The following is a 14219-nucleotide window of genomic DNA, read 5'->3' on the forward strand; positions in this document are numbered from 1 at the left end:
TGATTTTTAAAAAAATGTTTAGTTAGTCAATATAAATAAGTACCATAGTCAAAAAATTTTTTTCTTCATTTTGTAATGCTAGAATATCTACTTATGGCCCATTTCTTCATAAATTGTTTACTACACATTATTTTGTTTATATTAACAGTTATGGTACCTATCGCATATTTAACATTATAAACTATAGATTTTTTGTATTTACTAATATAATTATATCAATATGTGTTGTAAAAATGTAAACACATAATTTCATTTTGTGTTTAAGTATATATTTTTTTTTTATTTAAGAAAATTTACAATCTATATACAATTTATATAATAAGTAAATATGATGAGCAATATTACAGGACATGAAAATGTTGAGGGAAGGGAGTGTCCAGTGACACTACTTCCAATTTAAACTTAGGGGGGAGGATGTTTAAATATTAGAATATTTTTTAACAAGACAACAACTACTATACCTCACCATATTAATATTAAATTTTTATCAAATATTAAAGTGGATAGTATAGATCAAGTCAAAACAATTTTCGTGAGGAGAGCACAAGCCACCACAGGTTACGACACAAAATCATAAATTGTACAAGTTCTGATATAGTATACTTTTTACAAGTATTGTAGAATCTAAGTGGATCGCCGTATTGTTTTTACTGTGTATCATCACATTACCTTTTAGAGTAGTCAAAAATTTCGATTTTCTGGTAGGGAAGAAAATATAGTTGGTACTATTTGGGGTATGGTAAACCTTTAAGATTGATTAAATTATTTTTGAACTATTAAATTATATGACATTTTCAAAGTGTTTAGATTAATTTTTACCTGTATTCAGATCCTATGGTTCGTCAGAAATTACTTTGTTGATAATTTTATAACACTTGGTATCATTATATCATTGTCAATTTTTTATTGGAAAAAATTAGTTCAACCTACCAATTTCTAATAGAATAATAAAAATTATTTTAAATAGCAATATAAAATAATCTTAAAAGTATATGATGACACGTAACAGCTCCACTCAAAATTGTTTTTCTCATACAATGATTCATCATTGAATTGAAATTTAAAACATCCATTGCAATAACCTGCAAGATGATGAGGTACACTTGATGCTATATACTAGAACTCCCTGATTTTAAAATGTAGATTTGTCTAAAATTTGAAAAATTGCATGATAAGCAAACTGCAATATAGTTCCTGCATTTGTATTAATTAGTGACACTTAAAATAAATATTGTATTCTGTAATGGTTTATGGAGAAATTAATAATTGTAAGGATGTCATATTTAGAAAGGAGATCAATATGAATAATGTAAACGTAAGTCGTTATCAGTTATAGTAACAAATTTATTAGTCTTTTATTATAAGAAAACCATTGCGATAAATGAAAAATATAATTCTATTAAATGAATTCAACATATCTACATGCCTACACCAAAAGAACAATTTTGACATAAGGTAAGTTTATCTTTAGACGGTCTAAATTATAACTTAAATTATAAGACTTAATAGATTTATAATGTATAATATGTAAAGATATTACCAAACTAAAAACAAAAACCCACTATTATTATTTATACTTTTAAATTTAATTTCAAATAGTTGGTTGTGTACACAGTTGATAATATTTAGTTGGTAATTACAATTTTTATTTTAAAAAGAGGATGTGTTTCCAATCAGTCTTTGCGCTTCTTCGATCCTTGTTCCTATAACAGTAAAATTATAGTTTTGATTGATATTTGTATTTGTTATTTATTATTTTTTACCTTTTGTGCTAAAATAATTAGCAGCCTTCTGAAGATGCCAATAAAGTCCACAAAGAGATCAACCGAATGAGCAATGAAATCTTTGTCTCCTGCTCTTCTTTTTTCCATAATTAACTGAGTATCGTACAAAACAAAACCACTCATAATCGCAAGACCAAGGTAAAGATAGCTCTGAAATGTACATCAATAAGTTAGTAACTAAAAAAATAACACAGCAGTTAATATCTATTAATATATTATAAACATACTTTGAATATAAGCTCTGATCCAAGGAATAAGTTGGCCAAAGACAAACACATGAGGACAGATAGCAATGACATTAAAGTACCACCTAGATAGAGCCATTTTCCACGTTCGGCGAAAATGGCAGACAAGCTGAATGATGTGAATACCAATGTAGACGCCAAAAATGCTGTTGGTATAATACTGGGATCCACGTGGATAACATATTCTAAGACTGGACCAATTCCAAGACCTATAACACAATATTTCAAATCAATACATTTTAATATTTGATTAGTAATATTATTTATGAAAACTAACCAGTGAAGAAAGTAAATCCAACTAAATAACTCATTCTGAGAGAGCGATTTTTTCCATTATCTTGTGTGTACATAAGTGCCAATAATAACCCAGTAGCACCCAGAGTTGTCAATAATCCAGCACTAAGAAAGTTAGTAAAAACATGAACATACGCCCCAATTGCAGCTGATATCATGGATACTGTCAAACAGGCATACACATTGACTAAATGTGTACGTACTGGCTTTTCACTAAACAAAAAAAGTTTAATACATTATTACAGGTAAAATACCTAACTTAATGGAAATAGTATAATATTTTTTTTTTAAAACATTTTCAACATGTAACTCTATTTTATGATTTTTTTTATCTAATATAAAATTACATACTGATTAAATACAATAATACTAATTATTTAACATATTTATTATCCAAAAAATAGTTTAATTGAACCATGCATGTCAATTTTATTTACATTTAAATGATGTATATTAAGGGGTTTAGAATAATCGACAAATTGATTTTCAAATTTTTCTCACTTGAATGTAGGTTTTAGTGTATAATCTACTTAATACTAGTGAATAAATATATATTCATAGCTCTCACAAGTCAGTTTATTCTATTCTAATTTTTTTAAATAATCAGTTTTGTATATAAAATTGTTACCCAATCAAAAAAAAAAAGTATAAATGTGTTAGCATGTTTTAGACATTCTAATAGACCAGTGGTTCCCAAATTTTTTGGTACTACGGACCACCTCAATTGTATACCTTATTTTTCTTACAAATAAGAATCAATTTTTTTTCACATATTTTAGAATTTTGATTATTATTATATGAATAAGAGGCATTTAATAACATGGGTTTCACTATGTAATATACATTTATAAATAAACGACGTACTATACACGATTGTCAATAATTAGTGTTATGCCTCAAAGGAAAATGAAATTATTAAAATATTTTTACATTTTTTAAGTATGGCTCGCGGACCACCTGACAATGTCTCGCGGACCACTAGTGGTCCGCAGACCATAGGTTGGGAACCTATGTAATAGACAAACTATTGTAGTTAACATACGGTTGTTAATGAGTATTTAATTGTACTGTGTACAATATAACCTACATATTACGAGTACCTAATTCATTGTTTTATTATTCTATTAAAATTATTATTTCCTATAAATATCGGTTCTAGTATGATTGTTGAATACATAATTTAATGTTGACCCAAGCCTATATTATAATAAAAACTCTTAACCCATTAATAATATATAAATCAATAATCTTAGCATAATATCCTACACTTCAATAATCCGGTCATTTATCACCTACAAACTGCCCAGTATAGGTGTCACTGTATCAGCAACCACCACAAAAATTAGAAATTCCAAACACTGCAAAACAAATTCTTAGGAATAAACAAATACATAAAGATACTAGAATACCAAATTCAGAAGGAGCACATTTTAAACAAAAAAACAGACGTCAACAGACCTATAGGAATATACGGAAAACTATCAAGACGACAATTAATTATGAGTACAAAATTGAAAATCTATTATAAATTCATAAATCAATATTTGTTCATTTTTGTCATTAAAATCCAGGTAGAAATCAATTAACATTTCAAGTAGCTAACATTTTTAACACCAATGTGAGAGGTAAGCTTCAATCTCAAACAACTAAAAAAATGTTTGATTGGGAGGGGGAGAGGGTATCATGATTTTTGCCTATAGTTACACCAATTCTGTTAACTAATATTTTAATTCAAAAATAACAAATAATTATAAATTATAATACATGTACATAATGTAGCATAATAAATTTATAATAACATGTAAAAAATATTATGTTGAATCAATACAAAAAAAAATTATTTATTATTATATACCTAACTGTTTGTAACAATTTTAATGCAAAATCAGTAAATTAATATTTCAATGGTTGAAGGGGAATTTTAATATTAATAAAAAAATGTAAAGAATGTAAATACCTTAAAATAGCCTTCAAATTTCTACTATAATTTATAGGTAGGTACAAAAGTATATCATTTATTAATAAACAAAAAAAAAAAATAAATTATTAATATTAAATGTTAAACCTACAACAAATTTATATATTGTACCTGTGGTTTTTATTGCATTTAAAAATACAAAGAACCTATCTATGTGTTACTTAGAAATATAAGTTTTGAAACTTGTTGATTAAAAACAAGTAGAACGTTTTGTATGTAACAGTAGTAATTATACCTATTTAAATTTAAAAGCAATAATCTCAGAAGCATAACTACTTCGAAGTTTTCAATTGAAATATATCAAACATGATTCAAATGATTATTTTAATGTTATCTAACTATACGTCAGTAAAAATAAAATTGATATTTATAAGAAATATTTATTATTATTACCTATACCTATTAATATGTTTTATTATCTTTATTTATTTATCTCTTCTTACAGTTATTAGTTCTTATACAAAAATATTAAAAGGAAGCACAAATGGACTCTATGTGTAATGTCAAATGATTAATGTCTTATAATTATTATGCTTAATGTGATGATGAAAAAATACAATTCACTATATTGAAGTCATCATAGAATTCACTGATAAAATACTAATGACGGGTTGCGCAAACATTCATTTAATATTAAATGAACCAATTGTTATCTTTTGGCACCTTAAATATAATATAGTGGCTAACGATTGGTCAATTAAATTTCACTGAATTATTTAATTAATTTTTTATGAATTTTGGAGCATAAACAAATTTAAATATATTATTTCTAACTGGTAGAAATAAATATTTCATAAGAAAAGAATTCCAAAAATAGGGCTTTAAGCAGCTCAACAGGAGAATGATTTATAACTTAACAAGATTAAAAATGGGTAGGTAGGTATTCTAAATCTGTTCAAACAACAACGTCATAAAATAGCAATGAACAAATTTAAAAACCAAGCATAAAGGCAAACAAAAAACAAACATACTAGGTATGTAGAAATTCGTCAAAATATGTATATAAGTATGAAAATTTATAAAAAAATATTTATGTATGAGTAGTCGATTGATATCTAGTGAACTGAATAATTTATTTATTTAATACTGACATAAAAGTCATAATTAGCATACAAGATAATTATTATGTCATTGGAATTTTACCATTAAGTGGTATTACGCGGTTATTTGCAATTGCAATTAGCATTATACTTTTTTTTGTCGTTTCCAACTTTCAAGGATAACGTTGTGACATTTCAAGACGTAACCAATGCCTGAACGACCGAGAAAAGTTTCATGTCCGGAACATAATATTATTAATATTATACCTCTTTTCTCGTTGGGTACGATGTAAATAAAAAAATGGCGTATTAACTATTAACGACACCGCGGGCATAACAGCGTTCGTCAATAATCGATAAAAACGAGAATTTCCACCGTCAGCCGAGGCATAGCAATTAGCATAATTTGTTTTTGACAATATCACAGGGGCACTTCAATAACAACAACAACAGTATGAATAATAATGGTAATACAAATCTGTGAGCGCATCAGAATGCAAATTCGAGTGTCGGCGAACTTACATTTTCGACCCGAACGAACGGGCGAACGAGCGGAACGTCGTGGCCGACATGTTCGACTCTGCGTGGATGTGTTTATTTATAGGCAGATACGATCTGGTCACCGGTCGGATGCGGGAACAACGATCGAGATGAATATAATAAGAGATCCCACGGTCTATTTCCGTCGGCGGAAGTGAACACGATCGGTCGTATCGCGTTAAAAATCGTCGGTTTTGCTAATGCAACTTCAAGGGTTCCGTGTTACGTTGTCGTTTGGTCGCAACTTTCAAGATGTGCGGTCGTCGGGTGAACCGTGTAAAAATCGTCGAAGACTGAGCTCGAATAGCACTGAGACAGTGAGACCGGACGAGACGTGAACAACAACACTGAGTGGGCATGACACACACTCTGGGAACACGTAAATAAAAATCCGATGACGTCACCGGTGGGTCGACTCGAGACCTTGGCCGCGGGACGCTGTAGAAACGGACGTCGACCGTCCAAAGACGTTACGAAAAAACGAAACACTGGACATCTCGTTTTCCCGCGTTTTCTTTATTTTCTTATCATATAGCCGAGGTTTGTGCTTTGTGGGTACGAGACATGACTGACGAGCGTACGGAGCCACTAAAACTAAATATAAATTTTATGATAAATTTAATAATGTACTAAGTGTCAACGTCTCAGTGTCTCACACTCTCACGTAATAACTATTACTAATAGTATAGTTGTCTAACTACCGATTCGTAATACAAGTTTTAAAACGACAACGACATCAACGATATTATAATCATGTCCGACGACCAGTTTCCGGACTACCTTAATGTCTACTACAAAAAATTGTTTCCGTACTCGCAGTTTCACAAGTGGTTGTCCTACGGAAACGGTAAGTTTTTCATTTAAATCGTCCTGAAAAACATTTTCCACTCAAATTGTTTATTCATTCTTATTTCTACAACAATCAACTGTGAATGGCAGACAGATATGGTTCAAGTTCAATATCTAACCCAACAATATATTTGTGGTTTTTGGTTTCCTAAATTCAAAATGTATTACTTAATATCAACTGCAAATCATAATATATAATTTTTAGAAAATATATAGAACTACATTACTACAGCCCTCCTAAAAGAATTGTGCTATGGATGCTTATAAATAGATTTAAATACATTACATGTTACAGTTGGAGCTGTCATTTAGCAGTTTCACTGATGTTATAACTTCATTATAGATATAATTCAGAAACATTCAACAATAAGTATTAAATAGTTAAAAACATTGTTGCATTGTTATTTTTAATAGAGGTATAATTTTTTGAAACTCGTGTTTTTTTATGACACGATGGAGTTCAATGTCTCTTAATACAGCCCTCCACAGGCTATGATAGATCATAGATGTTTCAGATAGTTGTAAAAAAAAACTTTTATTCACTTTTAATTTGCTTGTAACTTGTATTTTCAGTAAAACCAGAAAACTTTTTAAATAGAGAATTTTCGTTCACCTTACATGAAGATATTTATATTAGATATCAATCGTTCAACACATTACAAGAATTTGAAACTGAAATTCAAAATAGATGTCCTTTTAAAATAGATATTGGAGCTGTGTTCAATATGAGGTTTTTATAATTTTATTATTATAAAATATTTTATTGTATCTCATGTGTTTGTATTTATTTGTTTTTTAGTCCCAAAGTCTGTCGAAATTATCCTCAGTTTCATGCTCTTGAAAAAGAATTAGTGATTGATATTGATATGACTGACTATGATCAAATCCGTACTTGTTGTTCAGGCGCTGACGTGTGTCAAAAATGTTGGAGGTGTGTAAAAATAATTTTACACCAATCTTGGGAAATATTTAATTTTATATTCTTGTTGTAGATTTATGGTAATTGCTGTAAAAATATTAGAACGAGCGATTCGGGATGATTTTGGATGGAAACACTTGTTGTGGGTATTCTCAGGTCGCCGAGGTATCCATTGTTGGATATGTGATGAGTCTGCAAGAAAACTCTTACCTTCTGAACGTGGATCGTTCATTGACTATTTAGCTGTACTATCTGCTGGGGATTCAAAAAGATATAATGTAAATCATCCATCTGTGAAGTCAGTTGCAAAAAATAATATTATATTTTCAAATTATCTTAATAACCTTTTTATAACAAACAACAGACGAAGTATTGCCATTATAAAAGAAGAATTCAATTCACTTCTTTCTGAACAAGATTTCTTAGGAACAACAGAACAGTGTAATAAAATTTTGTCATTTATAGCTGATGAAAAAATTAAGGAACAAATTAATTTACAATTTTCGAAGTATCAAAGCAGTATACAACGATGGGAAGCATTAACTGTTATTGTTAATAATAACCATAAAAGGGTAAAATTTACAAATCATTTAAAGTTATACAAAGCATATTTTTACCGCAACTCACATAATTTTACTTTCATTCTAACAGGGTCTATTGAACTTTAAAACAAAACATTGTGTGGAAGATATTTTGTTATATTTGGCATATCCAAGACTTGATGTGAATGTAACAAAAGGGTTAAATCACTTGTTGAAATCTCCCTTCTGTGTTCACCCAAAAACTGGAAAAATTTGTATACCAATTAACCCAAAAGTTATAGAAAAATTCAACCCAAACACTGTACCCACTGTCAAGTAAATAACTACTATTTTTTTTTTTTTATTACCATATTTTATTTATTTATTTATTTGTTATAGTGTTTTAATTGATGAAATTAATGAGTATGACAAAAAACAAAAAGAAATTATCAATGATGCAAACCTGAGTAGTAACCGCTTAAAGGATTATAAAAAAACTTCATTGTTAAAAAGTGTCAATATCTTTGAAGAATTTTTAAGAAGTTTAGAAAATACTTGGAAAGGAAGTAGAATAAAACAAAGTGGCAAGTTACTTATTAGTATATGTACATTTAATAACCTATTATTTTTATTTTAAAAATTATAAACAATACCTAAGAAATCGCTCTGCTCTAGAAAAGGTTTCGAGTCTACCTCATCATTGAGTAGATCACTGTAAAGGATGTGTTCAATTTGAATTCATTGATAAATCATTAAATACAAAAAAAGATTCTAAGTGAAGACAGTGTGTTAGCCTATACTTCTAAGAATATTAATTTATATTACTCTTAGTAGGAGATTTAGATAGATTTTATTAATTTTTGTGGAAAATAATATTTGCAAGAATATTGCATAAATTAATATATCATGTAATTATGCTTGTAATAATCCAATTCACCACCTGATGCGCCATGCAAACAATCGCTACTTTTCAGTTATAAGCAAATGATTATTGTTCATGATGTAGTTCTGAACCAGTTTCACTAACAACACTGTACTGATCATTGGTTGTGTCAATTTGCATTATAATACCATATAATCATATCATATGTTCTTGTTGGAAAATGGTAATTTAAAATATAAATATTTGTATACAATTTTAAGTCAATACTCTTATCATTTTAAAAAGTACCAGGAATTATTGATGAAAAAAAGTACTAACTAGATCCAATTACTACCAAAAACTGCACTCTACATTGAAGTTAAAAGAATTTTACTGCTCCTAAAGGTATTGTTAAATACAATTAAAAAAACATAGTAAGATAAATGCAAATAGTGCTTCACTCAGAATCTAAAATAATGAAATACATGCATTGTTTGTTTCAGAAGTATTAAATAATATGTATTATGTAATATTTGATTTCAGATATTAAAATGGAATTTTAAAATGTGCTCCATCTTTACTGTTAAAATATTGTGAACTCACCGAATGAATTGTGTCATTTACTACTACTGTATTATTATTAAAAATTTTTTGAAACTATGTGTATTTATTCTATACTTTACTTCCGGTGTACTATGTCATTTTAATCAGTACATTAAGAAAGTCCGGCCTTAGAAATTTGACTGGTAACAAAAGTTGGTATAAGTGTATAACCATTATTACTGCGGTGATGGGAGTAGAGACCGGGGGCAAAATAGATTATTACTTATATAGTGGTTGTTAATATAAACACAATTTTCTAGTTCAATACTGCACTAGTTACATTCAGTCATAATAACTTAACATTCATTGTACATACTACTTAGACACAATGTTTGATCATAATATTGTAACTATATAATACTATTACCATATTAACATATTATAATGTCTGTCGTATCACTTATTATGTGACCCACGCTAAACCTTTTATTGTTCTATCTTCGTACCTTACGTAACCTAACCTAAGACAATGACTCAACTTTAATTTAAATTAGCCAACATTTGTTGCTTATGTGTGGTACGATGCAAATTTTTATCTATTTTACATTTATCTCTTCCAAACCTCATTGATTAAACATTTAGAATACCACAGTTTGGTGAGATTTCAACAAGTACAAATATCCCAGAAATATTCACCTAAAAAGATAAGAACGTTGAACAATTACAAACAAACCTAACAGTTTTTGGTCAGAAACACTTATTAATAATTGAAACAAATATAAAGTATCTTAATATTATATGACAGTTGTTAGTCTATCCTATATGATTTTATATTTAGATGCAAGATAAATAAAATCCAATCAAAATGGTTTATTCGCGCATTGGTATTAAAAGGTTAGCCATACCCGGTGTCCAGGTGTAGGGGTAGTAGGGCACCCACAGGGAAATGCACTTTAAGAAGAAAAGGAATTTAAGACTGTCTTGCATAATGATGCAAGATTTTCAAGAAAGAATTTGGAGTGTATCGGTACGTATCGGGTCAATTTTGAGCGTTCAAGATGTTACACGTGCAGTATACAAGCGATACGTACCGACCCGTATCGGACTCGAACTACGATACAAGGTGGTAAGTAACTATTACGTATCGATACGTATCGAATTTTTCTTCTTGAAAATCTTGATGTTGTAGGCCACCAGAGACCGTAGTCTACATTTAAATACAATTTAGTAGAAATAAATAAGCTATAGGTAACCAAAACATTTTAATACTATTAAATAGGATCTTAAATTTTAAAAAAGCAGGTTAGTGGCTGTCGCTCTGCAGTACAGTAGGTTATAAATGGGTCACTGTAATTGATGGTGTTAAATTTGAATTCAATGGTGTAAAATCATTGTATACAAAAAACAATTTTGAATGAATATGGTGTCTGTCTATAATATTGTTTAATAATTTAGTATATTTGATGATATTATTTTGATAAAAATAATTTGTTTTACTAGTAAGCATTAATACTACATAAAAGATAAAATTCATTTTTGCCAAAAAAAATATATTTGAAAAGTCATTGTGTGTATAAATAAAATAATATACCTTAAAAGTTTTAAGTAGCCACAAATAATATTTTTAATTTACAACGAAATAACAAGAATCATTATTCTTGGTTATTTAATTTGTAATTATTTTGTCTATATACATTTGAATATAAAACAAAAAAATAATTGTATTTAAATATTTTTAGGTTTTTTGGTTATAGAATAACCTACTTTGCGTCGAACTCGTTTTCAATTTTCCACCATTAGTTATAAAAGTTGACAATTTTTTTAAATATTTAACTATACAATTATTTGTAAAATTTGAATGATATGAATTTTGTCAACATTTGAAGTTTAAATGGTTGTAAAAAAAATCATTCGCATGTATTTTCAAAATTTTTCAACTAAATACATATCAAGACCCTTATATTCAATTTTCAAACTTTTTGACCCAACAAATACAATTTTATTGACAATTACAGAAAAAAAAATTGAAAATGTACGTAAACATCTTAAAACTATAGTAAAAATATTTTGAAAATTGGATCATGATAATATAAACATTACGGCTTCAATAAAAATATTTACCGTGAAAAAACGATCTTTCAACATGCAAATACATACTACTAAATACTAACATTAAGTTAAAATTGACCATGACCCAAATAAGTATTATCAAATATTACCGTGGACCAAATTCGAGTACCCGGTGCCGGCGTGAGGTTTTGTGGGGCCCAGGGCAGATATGTTTTCAAGGGACCAAGAAACATTTTTCGTGAGGCAAAATAAAATGAATGGCACGTCCTAGTACTTAGGTAAAAGAATTTTTTTAAATATTTTTTAAAATAAAACATGTACAAATTAAATGTTTAGGTACACTAAACACAAATGTTACACAAAATTTAGAAAAAAATTCAAAATGTTTCATCAAAATCATCAAAATTGTTTTAGACGTTGCCGTCGCTCGCTGGCAATATAATTTATTTTTACTTTCACTCGTTAGTCGTTATTATAGGTTTTCCAATAATTATTTTATTAAAAACAACGAAGCCGCTGCAGACTGAACTAGCTTGTATTTTTAATTCGAAAAACAAAATTATAGACTAAAAAACCATCAACTGCCATGAAAAGAGCGGGATTCTGGGCAGCTGCCCCTTCTGTTTTGCCCTTCCTCGAGTACCTATTATTAAATAATACACCAAAATATGACCCAACTCATGTTTTTTTTAAACGATCAAACATCTCGGGACTCACCTCAAGTTTTCCCCGTTTATTGACCTAATTTAGTTAAAACAACTTTATATGTTTAACAGATTTCGAATATTATGAAATTTTCGATTAATGTCAATAAAAAAGAAATGTTGGCTCCTTCAAAAAACTTAATATTTTGGATACATTATTGAGAGAGAGAACAACTTTTATTTAAAATATATTTATAAATCAGATTGCCCGTCCAATAACTTGCATGGGAGCTATAGCGGCACGGTATACTTATCAAGTATATATCCTGTTCTTGTTGAAAATACAGTTTGTGTGGTTAAAAATGATATTGTAAGCAAGGGCGAACTTCAAACCGGGGAGGGAGGAGGCAAAGTCAAAAATCTCTGATACCACAGCACATACTATTTTTTTTGTTTTCACAAATGATAAAACGATAAATAATAATTAAAATAGCGGGAAAAGTATGGCCCCGGCACCATCCTCCAGGCTCCAATGTTATAAGTACTCAAGGCAGTATTTATAAATTATGCGCATCGGGGCACTTTTAAATTCCACCTCTCTTCTTGGTGGCACGGAAGGGGTGGGTGTCTAGTGTTAAAAAAAAAACTACAAATGTCTATAAAATAGCAAAAAATGCCAACGGCACGTAGTGTTCCCAAGCGGTCACCCATCCAAGTACTAACTACGCCCGACGTTGCTTAACTTCAGTGATCGGACGAGAACTGGTGTATTCAACGTGGTATGGTCGTTGGCGAAGGCTAGGGATAAAAGTACAATATTTAAATCAAATAATAACTTGTATTTTAAATTTTTTAATAAAAGAATAAATTCATTTTAATCAATAAAAATATGTAAGTACCTACATATTCGTAGATTTTTCGTCATCAAACTAAGTTTATTCAACGTTGATAATTGATTGATCTTTGGTTGGTCGAACTTACATCAATGCGTGGGTATAAGAATAAACATGTACTATTTTTGGAATGAGTTATTATTTCAGTGGGTATTCGAAATTTCGATTTCCAAAATTTTCAGTCTTTTTTTTATTTTTTATTTGTCTTTTACTCAAAAACTAGAAACTGTAGATATTTGAAATTTTAAGTTTTTTGAGCTATTTATGGACAATTAGACAGTGGAAATATTCGACTTTTCTTATTTTTTTTTTGAAATGTCAACCTATATGTGGAATACCTATAACAATGTAAACCACGAATTTTTTTTTAACCAACTAATATTATTTTTTATTATTAAGTACCTATTTATAGTATTGATTTTTTTTCACAACAATCATTAATTTTATTCATGTGTCGTCATATAATAAAATATGAATTTTTTGAAACACTGTGTATAAACTTATTTTTGTTAGGTGCTTATCGTACTGTCTATTTAAATACGAAGTATAGAACAGCAGATAAATTATGTGATCCCAAGTGCCATGCTTCTAAATCTTGTTCAAATAAATAGGTAATAATAAAATTATAATTTATCATAAAAATAAAATGATGAACGTTGATTATAGGTTGACATTTCAAAAAAAAAATAAGAAAAGTAGAATATTTCCACTGTCTAATTGTCCATAAATAGCTCAAAAAACTTAAAATTTCAAATATCTACAGTTTCTAGTTTTTGAGTAAAAGACAAATAAAAAATAAAAAAAAGACTGAAAATTTTGGAAACCGAAATTTCGAATACCCACTGAAATAATAACTCATTCCAAAAATAGTACATGTTTATTCTTATACCCACGCATTGATGTAAGTTCGACCAACCAAAGATCAATCAATTATCAACGTTGAATAAACTTAGTTTGATGACGAAAAATCTACGAATATGTAGGTACTTACATATTTTTATTGATTAAAATGAATTTATTCTTTTATTAAAAAATTT

General features: G+C 28.6%; 2 protein-coding genes across 2 annotated transcripts; one reads left to right on the forward strand and one right to left on the reverse strand.

Annotated features, from left to right (window-relative positions):
• Positions 1-1577: 1577 nt before the first annotated feature.
• On the reverse strand, positions 1578-6236 carry LOC111042191 (probable Bax inhibitor 1). The gene is made up of 5 exons (XM_022326717.1): positions 5864-6236; positions 2307-2536; positions 2012-2238; positions 1764-1934; positions 1578-1703 (listed from the first exon to the last, which is right to left on the reverse strand). The coding sequence occupies exons 1-5, from the start codon at positions 5911-5913 to the stop codon at positions 1674-1676; spliced, it is 708 nt and encodes a 235-aa protein (XP_022182409.1). The 5' UTR covers positions 5914-6236; the 3' UTR covers positions 1578-1673.
• Positions 6237-6417: 181 nt separating this feature from the next.
• LOC111042190 (DNA primase small subunit) lies at positions 6418-9692 on the forward strand. The gene is made up of 8 exons (XM_022326716.1): positions 6418-6728; positions 7304-7460; positions 7530-7661; positions 7723-7947; positions 8014-8221; positions 8301-8506; positions 8570-8754; positions 9576-9692. Exons 1-8 carry the CDS (start codon positions 6635-6637, stop codon positions 9593-9595), a joined length of 1227 nt encoding a protein of 408 aa, XP_022182408.1. The 5' UTR covers positions 6418-6634; the 3' UTR covers positions 9596-9692.
• Positions 9693-14219: the final 4527 nt, after the last annotated feature.

Source organism: Myzus persicae, unplaced genomic scaffold, assembly GCF_001856785.1.
Source record: "Myzus persicae strain clone G006 unplaced genomic scaffold, MPER_G0061.0, whole genome shotgun sequence".
In the NCBI taxonomy this organism is placed as follows: domain Eukaryota; kingdom Metazoa; phylum Arthropoda; class Insecta; order Hemiptera; family Aphididae; genus Myzus; species Myzus persicae.